Below are 18,344 nucleotides of genomic sequence, written 5' to 3' on the forward strand. Positions count from 1 at the left end.
TGAAATAATTAAATTCTTTGGGAGCACAGTTAATTCTGTACTGCCAGGTGGTAGAAATGACTCCTATTTTCTGTAAAGGATAATGTGTGTTGTAGTGCTCTTACACTATGTCTGCAAATATGATTCAGGTTTTCATTATTTTAGACCCATGCAGTTGGACGTTACAATATCCCCTTTAACTATATTTATAAGGTCTTTCAGTTATATGTGCTTTTTGTGGAAATCACATCCTAGAGCATTACATACTCATGAGGTCCTTAATAATTGTGGCAGATGTATAATAAAATTTTACGTTATTTTATTAAACACTGAAGTCATTGGAATTACATCATTTGTGTAAAATACCATAACATTAAATATTTCATTTTAAATCTTCGACTTTAAAGATCTAAAATAATATAATAATAACAATAATAATAGCTAAAATGCACTAAATACCTACTGATAGTATATACCATGGTACATATTTTACATTCATTTTATAATAGAAAGTTCAAAACAACTATCACTAATATGCAAATTAAAAAACAAACAAACATGGAGTTGAGTCCTAGGCCACTTTAGGCTGAACAGGGGCATCGACCTGTGATTCTGTGTTACCCAAGTTGAAACTATTCATAAGGACCGTGCTCAGGGTCATGCAGCACCTTTATACTAGAACAAGGCCTAAGAGAACACGACTGTCAAAGTGTTTATTTCCTGTTCTCATGGCTATGAAATGGAACTAAGGAATGTCACACCATTCTATCATTAAAGGTAAAAAATATAATTTTACATATAACAGAGGAGTACGGCAAAATTTTTTCAACTCATTCATGTTGATATAAATGCTAAGATAAATATTTGATGTCCAGCTTTGCTTAACTGCCTTGCCTTGATGGGCTTAATTTCATTGTGCATTAAGATTAATTGAATCCTTTTGTTCATTATACGATTTTTCTAAGGCTTCAGAATGACATCATTCCCTCAATATAGTTGCCTGAAGATTGCATAATTTAAAAAATCTTGCTAACCGAATCTTACTAACTGAAGGTTTAGGTTATTCTCTTTCTGAAACAGAAAATAGAAAATTCTTAGAGTTATTTAGATTGCTAGTAGCTGATTTGGCACTAAGTCAACTTTCACTTTATTATTCATCTCACCTTGGTATACAATGTGGAACCCTTGCTTGTTTTGTGAATAGTCACTATGAAAATACAGGCTGGTTTCGTGAGTAGTGCTAAATAAGGAAGATGGGATCTGTGGACCACTAAGTCGGCCGATAACAGTACTAGTTTCTGAGGTTCCACTTCTTACTTCCAAATAATCGTGTATAGTTTCTGTAGAAAAATTAACAAACTGGAGATGTACACCTAAAGAAGAAAAACACACAAAATACTACTTTATTTTTTTTAATAAAGCAAATGTACACACAAACAAATGCACACATCCACATTAATGCAGTTAGACATATTTCCATTTAGGCTGCAAGGCATACTCTCTGGGTCTGGGCCCTGGATTCGCTGTCTGCCTGGGACAATTAACTTTGCTATATGGTTCAAAGAAATGCTATTGCTCGCAAACGCCCACTAGTTGTCACATGAGGAACATCTTCCATTTTACTATGATGCCACCACAGTAAAACTAATCAAGAAAATGGCTTTCTCGCTATTTAATATTATTTAACAATATATCGACCAACTCTTAAAGGTAAAAAGCAACTCAATAAATTGTACTTTGTAAAATACCTATTGGAGGCCAAAATTTAACTGCTAAGTTTCTATATAGTAATGTAATCAGACCCCATAATTACATTAGAACTTAGTCATTCATCAGGGGGAAAAAAGTAACTTCTCTAAAATATCATTCAGAGGCATGCAAGGTATCAGTGTGCTCCTTTAGTACTTTGATTGTCAGAAACTAATGCTAAATGTTATGAAATAGTCTCAATAAAATCTAGTGATCCGTGTTATATGCTGAAAAAATTGCCAAATAGTCTTAGTTTCTTTATAAACAAAACTAAAATATGAGATAGTAAAATATCTCTGGGATGCAAAACAATGTAAAATAAAAGCCTCATAAAGGCATGTTTGCCTAATTCAATTTATATTCAATTTTAGTCAACTTCATGTTTTTTCCTAGAACGACCATTCTGCAATTGTTAATAATAAAATCTGACATTGAATATTTTCTTTCAGCTAGGCACTGTTTTAAGGGTTTGTTTAATGCTCACAGTTACTCAGAAAAAACTGAGGCACAGAAATGCTAGACAAACAAGCTAGGTTTGCACAGCAACTTACAAAAGCTGAGATTTGAAGTCAGACACATGGGCCCTTGAACCCCTGTTCTTAATAACTAACTACACAAGGGTTCTCAAGTCAAGTTATATTTTGTTACTCAAAAAAGGGTCTCATGGAAAAGAGTTCCATAGACAAATAAAGATGTGAAATATTGAAAATGTTCTTTAAAATATTAAATATATTCCTCGACAATCAGACAAACTTCTTAGAATTTGGACATGATACCTTTCTGTGTGAGGTCCCCAGGTATGCAGATTCACTCTAAATTGTTTCCCAAAATTTTTCCCTGAGCCCCCTTTCCACAAATTATCTTGTCAATAACTGTTTTATGAGCACAAGAAAAGAATTCTACAATTATTGATCTGTACTCAATTTTATTTTAAAAATTATAAAGTACTTGATTCAAATACATTAGAACCAATATCTAATTTAAGCAAAATTAAAAAAAAATTTTCAATGAAATCAAACCAGAAACAGTCTCTTACGTTTTCACTTCTAAAATATGTCTTTTTTATTAGGTGTGTCTAATAAAAATTAGACATGCCTAATTTTTAATAGTTTTTCAAATCAAGGGAGCATTAGCAATAGGTAAATTGAAATAATGATACTATTGAAAATGTTTAATAATATATTTTAAAATAATTTATTTAACTCCATAAGCAACATGGGGTGAGTAAAAGATAAAGAATAGCCACATTGGTGCAAACCTGTTATTCATATTTGTCAGTATTCTCTTTCAATCAATGAACAGGAATGTGATTACTTCAAACTAACAGTTTACATATTATAGCCAGAGTAATCCTCACTAAAAAGCCCCTAAGCAGTCTTTTTTTCAATGGTTTCCTGTTCTCTCAACACCTACGTGTAATAATACAGTGTTCCACCTTGTTGAACTTCTTCAGCTTGTCTAGAATTTCTTTCCTATTTCCCATAAAATGACCCTCCTCATTGGGCTGACTCTTCCCGATCTTCAAAGGCACAGTTCAGGCATCAGCCCCTCAGGCAACACTCTTCTGAATTTTTTGGACTAGGCTGGTTGTCTGCATTAAGTCCAGCTCTGTACTCTTGATTATACTTTAATAGCATAGTGACTATCTGTATCCTCATCATGACTGTAACTTATTTCGGGAAAGGTACAAAGTCCATTTTACTACGCATTTTATCCCCAGCACTTAGCACAGTACCTGAAGTATAATATGTACTTAATAAAGAATGATCAAAACTATGAATTTCTGTGAACTTCTGTAAAACATTTAAACACAAATTTTTATTCTGAGGCTGCATATACTTTTGGGTAATCAGGTACTTGAATTCAGTCCTCAGTAAGTGAGATAGTACAGAATTTCTAAATTCCACTAAATCTACAAGGTTTCCACAAGAAGTGTCTACTCATCCTAGTCTTTCATGATTTAATGAACAGTCTAGCATTTCTACTTATGCATTTATAGGTTCATGTGATATGAAGTTGCAAGTGAACATATTTGTGATATAAAGTGAGAATAAAATTAAGTACAATATATCAAAAAACTGGAAATTATATTTTAGAATGAAAAAGTAGTATATACAAGTAGTATTTAATTCTAACATTAGAAAATATGTACTATTTTCAAATGTAAGGTTTTATTTATTTATAATGAATATTAAATAAATTACATAGATTACCAGAAAATAATTTATCTATGTATTACTTGGTTACAAAATGAAGAGAGTTTCAAAAACAATTATATATTAAAAAATTAAGCTGAATTCATTGCCACACACATCTAATTCTGGCTATATATATATATATATATATCAACTGGAAAATGTCATCAAGTTATCTATTTATCTATCTACCTATCAAATAAAAAAATTCCTATATGTTTTTAGTTATTCAAATATTTCTGTCAAAATTATTTGGCTTAGACAATTATCTAAATTCAGTTCCACAATTAACATAAATGTACATAATCCAAATTAAACTATAATTTTGTAAATATTTTATATTAGACATTGATATTTATTTTCAAGGATGCATTTAATGATATTGAACACTTTTTCACGTTTTTTAATATACATACCGAAACCTACGGGCAGCTTTATCGTCCACGTGCAATCTAAACTGCTGGGGTAGTTTCCAGGGTACCCAGGGCTGAGAATCACACCACTGAAATCGGACATGGAACCGCCACACTGAGCTGCAAGATAACAGAGGTCCCACGTGAGCCACGGTGGTGGGATGCCCTACTGCAGTAAGAACAAATCAAAATCATTTCCAGACTTGGTCAAGTCTCTCAATTAAAACTGAGGTAAATTTAAATATTGTCAGCTCTCATTCACCACACACTAGAAATCAAGTATAAATAAACTGATAATGAATTTTCTAAAACAGCACAGAAGACAACATGCTTCCTTTCTCAGCAACATATACAAGGAAAACGAGCTTACAGCACAGCAAGGGGTAGCTCGTGTGCCGTGGACACAACTGAACAAGAGGCACTTGTCCTTTTCCACAGTGGGCAGCTTGTTCCTCATCCTTAGGTACTTCTAATAATGTTTTTGGTCATTCTAAAGATGATATAACTCAGAACAAAATGAAGCCTACAATATTCATTCTAAGTACCGTGTTCAAGAGGGAGCTATTTTTACAAACTTCCCTCCTTTTACTCATTTTGTAAGAAGGATAAATAAAAAAAAATTAAGAAAAATATTGGTTTCTATCAGGAATGTGTGAGGAATTCACATATCACATATGGGGTATGGTCTTTATCCTAAAAGAATCTAAATAAAGAATAGGGAAGTACAAAATATGTAAAAAGATACACCTAAGTTGGAGAATTTAGGTATAATTTATCAATGTGCTTGCTGTAGAATCACCGTAACACTGATTTACTATTGATAAGGTAAGTAAAAATTATAAGAACAGATGATTACCCCGAGTTTTAATTTTTGGATGATTAAACAGAACTTCTTAATATAAAAGAGTAATAGCATTTTGGAAGCTAATTCTTCTAAATTAACATTTTCATCATTTCATCATAAAAAGACTAAAAAAAACACATCTGTTAATTGTGGGTTGAAGAATTACATGTCATGACTGCACATCAAGTTTGAAAGTTACCTGTACTGAACACTGACTTATAATTTCACTCGTTTATTTCTTGTTAAGAATAGTAACAGACATACACTCAAACTTCAGGTTATATATCAGAAAGGAAAATTCAGTAGAAATGCTATCAATGTTCTGTAGGATAGGAATAACAAGTTTGACTGCTATCTTTATGTGAACTGAATAAATTATGTATCAAGCAGATTTTATTAGGGGGATATATATAATCTTGCAGTCCATCTGCATGTAAAGCTATTTTTCCAAATGTGATTACCATTGAGATCTAAAGATATGACTGTATACTTTTCCATCCTTCCGTGGCTCCAGAGTAGATTTTGTGCCCCATTACACTTTTTGTTAGGAACACAACCATAACATAGCACTCCAAGGTAAACTACTCTTTGATTCTTCCTTCTAATTTGTCTGTATTACCTAAAAATCTCAAGTGACTTTTCCTTTCTTCCATCAAAGTGTCTGGCAGATTATTTATTTTCCAATTCACTAGTCTGTAACCTTGTAACTTGATGATGAGACTTCTAACATTCTCTGACTCAGCCTCACGCTATCAGTGTCTCCTTATAATACAACCATGATGCCGATTCAAACACTGTTATCAGTATAGTGCAAACTTGGTGTCCAAAGACTACAAAACACAAAATAAGATGGGTAGAAAAGAAATAAAAATGCCCTATAATTCCACTTCTCACAGCCTGTTTATATTCTTTTTTTCTCTTCCGAAAAATATGTGCATGCATGTGTGTTTATATGCATATGTACATAATGAGAATAAAATATACTGTTATTGCCTATTTTTCACTATAATAGCTACTACTCAGTGTGTTCCAGGTTCAGTGATAAACATTTTAAATACATTCTCCCCTTTAATTTGTACAGTAGGCCTGTGAGGAAGATATTATTATCCCATTTAACAGGTGAGCAAACAGCACTGCAAAGAATAATATACTACAAACATACCTATTGTACCCTAGCTGAAATTTGAATATGGACATTTTGGACATCCAAATCTGTTAAGTATTCCATACAGTTTCATATCAATATATCCTGTGTAATAAAACTTAAACTTCTAGCGAAATTATATTAATATATCATTTCCTTCTAGTACTTCCCTTGTGAATAAGGTACAACGGGGAATGGATGCATAGTTAATCAAAATGCAATACTTTGCCTAAAAAACTAGCAATTTAAGAATAATAATTGGTGCCACTAATATAGAAAGATGGAAATCATCATACAATACTTTGTGATATTTAACATAATAATTTTATGAGAGCAATTTAGCAATGTTTATGAAAGTCTTTATACAATTATATACAATGGCTTAATCAATCAACTTTGGTAAAATCCTAAGTAAACAATTAGAGGTATTCATGAAGGCATGTGAAAAGGCCTTATAAATATGTATTGTGAAGACAAAGCACAATTCTAACAAAAAGAGAATAACTACACAAATCAGATTTATGCTATAAGCCACGGAGCCATTTTAAAAGTCAGGCTTTTAAAAACATGTTATGGCCCTGGCTGGTGTGGCTCAGTGGATTGAGTGAACCAAGGAGTTGCTGGTTTGATTCCCAATCTAGGGCACGTGCCTGGGTTGTAGGCCATGTCCCCAGTATGGGGCACCTGATCTTTCTCTCCCTATCTTTCTCCCTCCCTTTCCCTCTGTCTAAAAATAATTAAATACAAAATAATAAAAAAAATAAACAAAAACATTACAATATGGGTAATTCCTCTAAGTTAATATCATGAAGGGAAACCTTATACAACATATACACACTGTAGAATCCCCAAACTTTAATTTGTTCATCAAACAATATTTATGGGATGCTTACTTAAAATGAGAGCTTTCGTAGGCATTGGAAATAGAGTAATGAACAAAACCCTACACTCTCTGCTCTCATATCAGCAGAATATACATGTTATTTGTTTTTTATGCTCTTTTATGTTCTCAATTTTTATACACAATTGGATATAATACATACACACCCCACACATATAACACATGTATAATTAGCATTGTCTGTATATATACATTTTAAAATAGACATTATATATATTTATATTTTTATAACTAGTATTATATGCATTTGTAAGTTGCTTCTGATATTAAAAGAAATACAGCTTTTAAAAACTATCATCCAATCTAAAGTCTGAATGTTGTCAGCATCTTTCGCCAATTAAACACATCCTTACTCTTAAATGTCATTTTCCAGTATTCTCCAACAAGAATCGTGTACACGGTACATAAGTGTTACACAGTGAATTGTGGCCGCCCGACATTCCTATGTTAAAGCCTCAACTCCCGATGTGACTCTGTTTGGAGACAGGGCCTTTTAGGAGGTAATTGCAGTTAAATGAAGTCCTAAGGGCGGACCCCTAATTTAACAGTCCTGCGTCCTCACAGGAACAGGCAGAGACACAAGGAGCACTTGCTCACGGACAAAAAACCATGAGGAGATGTAGGGAGAAGACAGCGATCTACAGCCCAGGAAAGAGGCCCTCCGAAGTAAACGCTCCTGCCATCACTTTGGCCTTGAATGTCTAGTTCCTGGAAGAGTGAGAAAATTAATTTCTGTTGTTTAAGCTATCCAGTCTGTCGTATTGTGTTATGGCAGCCCAAGCAGACTAATATAATTCAGGTTTGTCATTGCATAGAGGTACGTCATACAAGTCACACCAATTCTTCTGCCTTTGTCCTTTTTCCTCTTCAGAAAAGGTTTTCTTCTTCATCCATGTATCGTAATTACACATACCATCCAAAAGTCTCTGTCAATTATATGAGCTGACTACGTTTCCTAATGACTTCAGTCAACAACAGCTCATATGTCTGAAAGTCCATCACGTAATCAATGATTAATTTAACACTAAATTACTCTTATTTCTTCCACTCTAAATGGTAAATGGATACTTTAATGACAAGGATCCTCTCTGACATATCTTTTCATACTCTGTAGAGCCCGTTATAGTAATGGTTGCATACAGACAGCAGAACAGAGGAAGAGGGAAGAAAATTAAATGGTGGAAAGAAATAATTGGAAGCGGCATTAAGTTAGGGCAAAAGTTTGGGCCCCAACTTTCAAAGCTTCAAGTGCCCTTCTGGTATGAGTCTGTCCAGAGAGAGACCAACCATTGTTAATGTAATGAAAACAGTTTGTGCAACTCCATGTAACCTGGCAGACAAGGAGAATGGACAGGAATGCACATACATGAACAATGACAACGTCGCTGTACTAGTCAGTGGGGGCAGCAGATGCCACTCAGTAAGCATGTGTACTGTGTGGTGCATTCAAAATGACTGAGCCAGTAGAGCAACAAATATGCATCAAATTTTGGGTTAAACTTGAACATTCCCCCACAGACATTATTCAGATGATTCAAAAGGTTTTTGGGAATGACGGAATGGAAGTTTCCTGGATCTCCACAATAGAAAAATGTGTGGCAAAGTCACAGCAAGATCGAGACTATATTAACTGTTTTTTGAATGAGAAGGTGTTATCCATCACAAATACATTCCCCCAGACCATACAACTAATAAGGAGTATTACCTCAATGTTTTTCATTGGTTGAGAGATGAAATAAGGTAAAAATTGCTGTAACTATGGGCAACTGTGATGGACAGCTTTGTCATGGCAACTTACCTGCTCATGCATCATCACATCTAGATGCAGAGGTTTTTGGAAAAACATCACATCACCCAGGTGACTCAGCCCTGCTACAGCCCAGATTTGGCACCCTGAAACTTCTGCCTTTTCCCAAAACTAAAATCACCTTTGAAAGGGAAGAGATTTCAGATTGTCGAGAATGAGGAAAATACAGCAAAAGGGCAGCTGATGGCTGTTCCAACAAAGGAATTTGCAGAGTGTTTTGAACAGTGGAAGAGGTGCTGGGAGAACTGTGTGAGGTCCCAAGGTGCCTACTTTGAAGGGGACTGAGGCGCCATTCTCCTATGTGCAGTGCTTCTTGTCATCTCGTATCTTCTTCATATTACATGGCTGGGAACTTTCTCGATTGCCTGTCACCACTGAAGATATCCCATGGAATGTCATGCTGCCTTTGGTAGACTCCAGATTCCTTGTCTATTCTGCTCAGTAGTAAGCAATAGGATGTTTACTATTTTCCTGATTCCTGGGCACCTCTATCATATCATACTATAAAAAATTCTTTGGGGATGCCCGTACTGGTGTGGCCTAGTGGATTGAGCACCAGCCTGTGAACTAAAGGATCACTGGTTTGATTCCTAGTCAGGGCACATGCTTGTGTTGTGGACCAGGTCTCCAGTTGGGGGTACATGATAGGCAACCACACACTGATGTTTCTTTCTGTCTCTTTCTCCCTCCCTTTCTCTAACAATAAAGAAATTAAATAAAAAAAAACTCTCTGGGAAATCAAAAAACCTAATACTTTTTCTCAGTTTTCTACAGTTTTAAGTCATCCACTGATATAGAGTTGGGGTTAAAAACATAAAAGTTTAAAACAAAAAAGATATATAACATTTATATCAAAGTATCATTTCCATAAAACCTAACAAAAGGCAAACCATATATTTAAACAATATCATACACAGAGTGTAATGTTAAAATTTGATAAAACTTCTAAATGATTTATAGTTCTTTAACTTACCCAAACAAATTGGAATTGGGTAATTCCATCTTCTTACAGGTCCAGGCATACATGTTATGTGAGAATGACCCTATATAGACAAGACAATGCAGGTTAGTACACCTGTTAAAAGTTAAACAAAGCATAGTGAATGATTATTATGAAAACAAGCTTAAATATACATTGTCATCTTTATATTTTTTAACTTTTACTATAAATCTTAGTATTAGTTAGAATAAGAAAGGTAATTATATATACTTGTGACAAAGTGTAAAAAAAAATAAAGTTGAGATAGAAAAATTAAGACTCCATATCATATTAGAATTGCATTTTAGGTCCTGGCCAGACAGCTCAGTTGGTTAGAGTGTCTTTCCTATATGGTAAGGTCCCAGGTCTGATCCCCAGTCAGGGCACATATAAGGAGCAACCCAGGAATTCATAAATAAGTGGAACAACAAATTGATGTTTCACTGTCTCTCCCCCATTCCTTCCTATGTCTCTCTAAAAAAAAATCAATCAGGAAATACTTTTTTACAAACTATATTTTAACATTTTTAATCAAAACATTCTAGTAAGATATTGCAATGATTACAGAAGTGAAAGGGCCATATGTGGTGGTTTATAATAAATTGCTACAATATTCAAGGTGAGATAGGTTAAATAATTATGAAATCCTTTCATAAAATATTAAAACAAGTCAGTTAAGGTATATTAAATTTTAAATTGATATAGAAAGTCCAGAAATATCTGATTGCCCTTCTAGAATTAATCATTTGAAATACAACTATAAAGACTATAAATTATTAATCTTTAAATTAGCTCCCTCTACGAAATTTACTTACTTAACATGTGAAATAGTTTGTGCATCAATTTTTCTCTTAATTTTGTAATATGTCTAAACTTTAGAGAGATTTCTTATGAGACCATAATTTTGAGACCCTTAAAACACCTACAACACACGGTCAATATAAATATAAAAAGTATGAATACACATTACAAATCCATTCCCTTAGCAAAGTATATGTATGGTTAATTTTCACTAATTTGGGGAACTTATTAACATGGAAATTTAGTTTAATGCTTTAAGTAGTAATTCATTTTTATTTTCAAATTCTAAAGAACCAGGAGTTCAGTCGTCACACCCTGTGTGAAGAGAGAAAAGTGAAGAATCGATTTTGCTTAAAAAATCACTTTAAATTACTTGCAATCAACACAAATTTAGTTCATTCCAGCAATTTCTCTCATACACATATTTTAATGAAAAATTAAATGTCATTTAACTTCAGGCTAAATTAGGAGGACCAATATCCACATTGTTTTAAAACTTGAGGATTACTTTCATTGGTTTGTCGAAATATTCTGAAAGGGCAATGAAAATCAGAACTGTGATCTTAAAATAAACTCACCTGAAGAGAGTAGCCTTGATCACACTGAAAGGACACTACATCGCCAACCATGTATCTGTCTCCAATTTTAATTCCACTGCTGGGAGTTTGTGGTTCAGGACAGGAGTCCAAACCGATTGCTAGGAATATGTAATGAAAATATAAGTAACCTTCAAATAATGAATGCTTAAATCATGCCCATTAAAGTAGCAAAACTGAATATCTGCATCATTAAAACCAGATGTTGCATTGAGACATTAAGAATATTCTGTGAACAAGATTTAACTGTAGATGTTAAGAGCAATGTGCTTTGGAACTCCCCCCATAATTTTTTGAATTTTTATGGTACTATTAAATAGCTCTGTGATTATAATTAAATTTTCTTTTAACTCCCAGACTATGTGTCTTCTACTGTAAGACAAAAACAAAAATTCCTGAAAATTAAATCCATAAATAAAAGTAATAATGTATTGTGAGAACAAAGTATTCATAAAATTTTCTTATTAAAATGACTAAAAATTATTTGTTACTTCATCCTTATCACCTGATTTCTTCTTCCTGCATAAAGAGTGGGGTTTAATGAGGTATAGTTTAATATATTTATTACATGTAAAATTTTAAAAATGTAATTATAAGTAAGATTTGTTTTCCCAACAAACTATAATCAGAAAGGAGAGAAACAAGTATCTCACTGAGACCTAAAAGTGTTGTGTAATACATGAGATCAGTTATTTCTGAGAAGATAATGATATAATTCAAAAACACTTTCATTATTTTATAGTAATTTATTTTCAACACTAAAGAATAAGAGTATATAACATGTAAAAGATTTTCTTAAATAATTCATTTAAGACTTAAAACTTTGTTTAATGTTTTTGGCCAAAATATTTTTAAAACATTGTTTGTATTATATATTATTAAAATCTTTTTATCTTCAATAAAAACAATCTTTATTATATTTTTATTCACATTTTAAGCAATCATCACTCCAAAATTATATATATATTCATTTCATAGAAATGCATTTAAACAAAATTCTAAAGCATGACAATATTTCATATATTAGTTCACTTCTCGACCACTTGATTTCCCACTGATAGATTCTCTCACAGCACCAACTTCTACATTTCCTCTGTGGCACTGAACATAAAATAATAGTGAGTAAATAATTATGTGATTTATTTTCAAGACTGATCTTCTCTCTCAGAACAGAAGCTTCATGAGGGCAGCTCAAAGCACAGCATCATCTTAAAGAAGCATTCAGTAACCACTGGGTGTATGGATGAATAAATACTATAAAAAAGAAAGTAATTCTTACTGTAATTACTTTTTAATAAACACAAATTTCTATGTCTGCAAATGGAATATACTTTCTCTATTTAATACTACAATGAATAGTCAGAGTAGCTGAAAGTCATGCCTAATTAGGCGGCATTTAAGGATAGGAAAGAGCAGAATGGCAGTAACTTGATAGTTATGATTAGATCAGGAAATAAGGCAGAAAGAGGAGGAGCTAATTGTTCATTTGGAACTGCATTTGAGGCAGTACTGAAAATCTGTGGAATGGAATCCCAGTGTCCAGTACCTCAATTAGCTAGGTCTCTAAACATATATAATGTTCTATTTTCCTTCCTTCCTTCCTTCCTTCCTTCCTTCCTTCCTTCCTTCCTTCCTTCCTTCCTTCCTTCCTTCCTTCCTTCTTTCCTTTCTTTCTTTCTTTCTTTCTTTCTTTCTTTCTTTCTTTCTTTCTTTCTTTCTTTCTTTCTTTCTTTCTTTCTTTTAGTAATCTTGAATTTATGGACGTAGAAAAGATGTTACCATTAAACTGTGACCTACTTTTAAAATTTTAAGGGATAAAGTCTCACTCCCCCAACTACATTGTGAGATCCAAGAAGACACAAAAACTTGGAATGATTTTAATCTCATTTAATACATATTATTGGGCCTTACACATTACATGCATCTGATTTCATAGAGCCCTTTTCAGGAATTACTGAATACAAGAAAAAAGTAAATTATGATAAAGACATGTGTCTTGTCGATACTATTTTACTTTCCTTTGGTTTATTGGGGCTCCTGAACAGGGCATTTATTACTCTTCCCCATTAAGGTCATTCTCACAGTCATTCTTATAAAATAGAAAACTTACATTTTTTTAAGAAAAATGTGGCCTGAGAAGAGCAGGCCAAATTCTGTACGTGTTCATTTCTTTCCCTTTCTATCAAGTTCTCCATTTAATAACATATACCTGGAAAACTACTGATAACCAGATGTGTCGATTTCCTCCTCTGGGAGGAGGATAAATAAAACTGAGCCAATGATGACATAGATATTGTGAGCCTCGCTTTTATGAAAGGTTATTGCATAATGCAGAATAAAATAGTTATGGGAGAGTTTTAACTTTATGAGGTGATATGAACTCTTACGAACTATGTAATAGCAATGTGTAAGTTAAATATTCTGATACGTATATAATCAGAGAAAAATGAACAAAAGGATATATGGCAAATGTTAGCAATGATTATTCTTGACTATGAGATTTTTGTGACTTGTATTTTTCTGCATTTCTAAAATTTCTGTGATGAACATAAATTATTTTTGTAAGTAATAAAATCTCTTATCTATTGGATAAATTAGTACTAGCTGAGAATTTGCAGGCGTGAAAACATACTTCCTTCTATTTTTCTAAAAGCTGTTGAGTTGGACCAGCTAACCTGTTGAATAAAATTATTTCAGGGAAGAAATTAAGATGACGAGTTGATTAGAGATGCAAGACAAGTCATATAATGGTCTCTCATTTTTTTGCATCTTTTTTATGTGTACTAGAGGAAATAAAATTGAAATACTTGACAATAGTGCAGTTCATATGTTATAAACATGTTTTACTTACACCTCTGAATATTAAAAGTAATTTTAAACTGTCTCATTTAAGAATTATTTTTCATTTCTTTTGAAGTGAACAAACCAATAAGTTATTATTTATAGGAATGAACAAAGAAAAAGAAGTTTTGTAAAACATGTATAGTAAAAGGACAGCAAACTCACAATTAACAACCACACCTAAAGCAAAACCAAAAGAAACTAAGTAAACAACTAGAACAGGAACAGAACCACAGAAATGGAGATCAAATGGAGTGTTAGCAACAGGGGAGTGGGAGGAGGAGAGAGGAGGAAAAGGTACAGAGAATAAGTAGCATAGATGGTAGGGAGAAAATAGACAGGGGGAGGGTAAGAATAGTATGAGAAATGCAGAAGCTAAAGAACTTATGACACATGGACATGAACTAAAGGGGGGGAAGTGGGTGGGAGAGGGTGTACAGGGTGAAGGGGAGTGAAGGGGGAAATGGGGCAACTGTAATAACATAATTAATAAAATATATTTAAAAATATTGCAAAGGATTCGTTCATACTTAACCATGGCAATCAAAATATTATCATTTTCAGCTTCACAAGTGTAAATTTTATAAAATTGGGCCCTTTGCAATCAAAGATGCTCTTTGACTGAATTTTGCTTTCATGGGAATTGGGTCAATTAATGTGCTGTTGTAGCTGAAAACAAACAAACAAATCCAGGGACAAATCCCTATCAGAAGCTGCAGAGTTAAGCCTGGTGTCAAATTACTGTAGGCAATTACACTGACTGAAACATCAAAACCTCAGTTCTTCACTCTAACATTTATTTATAACCGCATATAATTCTCTCCAATTCTGTTTAGAAAGGAATCAATCTGGAGTAGAAAATGTTGTTAATCATATGATTTATATCAGGTAATTCTGATTATATAATTACATGTATATTATTTCCTAGTATTTAATGATGATTTTAAGGAGGCTTTAATGCATTGAGAGAGGGAGACAGGAAGAAGAAAGCGTATTACTGCTAAGACTCTCGGTAACATTGTTCTGTAAAAGGAAACACTCCTTCATAAATTTTACTTGACAACCCATGTATTGAAGATGAAGACGAAAAACATGGGGTTTGCGTACATGTGAGAAAGAAACAGAAATTGAATTGTGTCTCTGCGCAAGAGGTGGTATTCACTGAGAGTGAAGATCTTGCTTTTTAAATGTATTGCATGTCTTCGTTTAAAATTTCTCTAAACAATGGGTACAAAACAAAGAACTATTATTTCTATGTTTATGGCACCTTTGAGGGTATTTTAATGTACTAGAATTATCATTTGGAATTCCACACTTATCATTTTAAGGTAACAGGTTGAGAATCACATAGAAGTCGGTGGTGATCAAAGTATGAATTCAATATGCATTGGTCTAGTGCGGGGGGGTGAAACTCATTTTTACTGGGGGCCACATCAGCCTTGAGGTTGTCTTCCAAGGGCCAAAATAGTTTTAGGACTGTATAAATGTAACTACTCTTCAACTGTTAAGGAGTTGAAATTACATTCGACCCTTTGAAGGCAACTGCAAGGCTGATGTGGCCCCCAGTGAAAATGAGTTTTTGACACCCCTGGTCTAGTGTGAAAATGAAGAAAACTACAATAGTAAGCAGGCGGACTTTTTTTCTGGTAAAATGTACCTTTGGAATTCATAAATCAACTATACAAATACCTATTTGGTAACAAGTAACTTGGCTGTTTGTGGATAAGCTTTTTTAGAAGGAACGATTCTGACATTTATTAATCCCCTATGGGCACTGGTGATTTAGGAACATGTGGCACAGGCTTCATTCATATTTATCTTGATACTTAACATTTTCTTACTTTATTTATGTTTACCTTAGTTAAAATTTAATTTAGCACTACTGTGGATAACTAGTTGGATATTCAATAATAGATACCACTTAAAAAATTTTAGCCTACAGAATAATGCTAAATTAAATGATAAAATGTTTAATGAAATCTGACATGAAGGTACCATTCATTCTGGTAAATAGGCAATTACATAAGCAATTATTGAGCACCTATTGTATATCTGTATCATGCTAGATGCTGGATATGCTAAGATCGATTAGCAATATAGCCATGTTCTGATCTACAGGAACCCATTTCGGGCCAGGAGAGAGGTTAGTTTAAAAGATGATTGCAGTATAGTAGAATAATCACTCTAAATGAAGGTTGTTCTTTGTTTGACTAAATATTTAACAAGGAATAAATTAACAGAGCACTAAAAACTTACATGTTTTACTGATTTATGACAGTAGGGGAGAAGGTAAGTATGATATACTTTCAAACAAAATGGCGTGGAATTCTGTGTGATTTTTCCTTCCTTTATGGAAGAGAGAAGTGTTTTTCCTGAAAACATAATGTAGAATTTGGGGAAAGGCAGCAAGAAATGAAGCTGAAAAGGAAGGCAGGATATAGATTGTAAACAGTCTTTTAATCTTAGCCAATATAGGGAGTTGTATTTTCCTTTTGTAGGTAATGGAGGGAAAATTCGGGATTTACAGCCAAATTAACAATGTATTCATTATGGTAATGTAGCTATACAGAAACGCTTTTCTTTAACGTGGCTCTTTCTCCTTTCTGCACATCCATTCCACTCCCTTCCTTAACTCATAAGCCCTCAGGACAGGAGGTTCTGGTCAGCATCAAACTATTTTAGGAACAAAGCCTCAGGTCTGTTGACCACAGAAAAAGAGTATCCGTCAATCTAAAGATAACATCGGGACTTCAGTTGTGTTTCAACCCCAGGCGGAAGAAAGCAGAATGACCCTAGGAACCACACCCTCGTGAAACCAGACAGAACAGAACAATGCCATAGCAGACATCAGGACCTGACACAAGGACCCCACCCAGACCCCAGCCAATCAGGAGAGCCCACCACCCAGCTCATCCCCAGGAAGCCAGGGGAGCCAGGTCTTTGAGCACAAGCTCACCTGTGACTCTGGGTGTGGTACCACTTCCTACAAAAGAAATGCTTACTTCCTTGGCAGCAAACTCCTGTTTGCATTTGATTGGTCTTTGCTGCGCCCAGGCAAACGCATGCCTTCAATCTGGTAACACTAAGTCCTGCCTTTGGCTTCCTCAGAGACTGCACCCTGAGACCTCTGACCACCCCTACATTCCCAAACAACACTACTGCCTGTATTTTCCCCTTTTAAAGTATAAACATGTTATAAATTCAAATCCCAAAATTGTTCATTGATTTATATATATTCTACTTTACTTCTAGGAATTTCCATTATTGAGATTCAAATGTGTGTCAAAAAATTTAAGGAAATGTGAAGAAACTTTTATATGCATATAACAATCAAATAGTTATTTCAAAATTATCAATAATGAACCTTTACCAGAATCACAGGGGCAGAGAGACTAGAAATTACAAATTCACTTCATGAAAGCCTACTAACAATTGATATATTTAATGGCATTCCATGTACAAGGGGCATTTTCCCTACAACAAATAGATTTATGCTAGATTAAGACATGTAGTTACAACCAGCATCACATGTATTTAAAGACAAAAAAACATATGAATTAGCATTTTAAAAATTGATTCCCACCACCTCATAGATTAGGGGATAGAGAAATTTTATACTTTACAGTAAAAAATATTGGAAATAATCTATAAACTCAGAGGAGCTACATCTATTCACATAACTACCAAATCAGTACACTTTCTCAACAAAAAGAGTGATGTAGCTTCATGTCAATTTTTGATAACTCAAGTTAGAACAAAGCAAAATACTAAGCAGACTATTAACTAATGTTTCAGCTTCTTTTTATTGAGCAGAGAGAAATGTATCCTCTCAACTCTGGAACTACGGTATATTTGCCTTATGTGTTCCTGTGCCTCCCAAGGCATGTGGAGAATAGATCGGTCAGAAGAAACATCAGATTTGTTTCATATTATTAATAATAATAATCAGGTATCCCAAGTTAAAATGTTATGATCTCAAATTCAAAAGAGCATTATAGATAAAAATCAGTCTCTTCGCTAGCACTTACTTTTTAAGCAAATAAAAAGCAAAGCATATCTATCTAGTAACTGTGCCATCAAATAATCTAGCTTTTT

General features: G+C 33.6%; 1 protein-coding gene across 1 annotated transcript in view; it reads right to left on the reverse strand.

The window, feature by feature from the left end:
• The window catches only part of CSMD3 (CUB and Sushi multiple domains 3), an 893,237-nt gene that overhangs the window by 100,987 nt on the left and 773,906 nt on the right, over positions 1–18,344 (reverse strand). The window contains 4 exon segments of the mRNA XM_028533680.2: positions 1,143–1,352; positions 4,340–4,456; positions 10,006–10,075; positions 11,391–11,509. Coding sequence (XP_028389481.1) covers positions 1,143–1,352; positions 4,340–4,456; positions 10,006–10,075; positions 11,391–11,509 — 516 coding nt within the window.

The sequence above is a fragment of the Phyllostomus discolor genome, chromosome 7 (assembly GCF_004126475.2).
Source record: "Phyllostomus discolor isolate MPI-MPIP mPhyDis1 chromosome 7, mPhyDis1.pri.v3, whole genome shotgun sequence".
Classification (NCBI taxonomy): Eukaryota; Metazoa; Chordata; class Mammalia; order Chiroptera; family Phyllostomidae; genus Phyllostomus; species Phyllostomus discolor.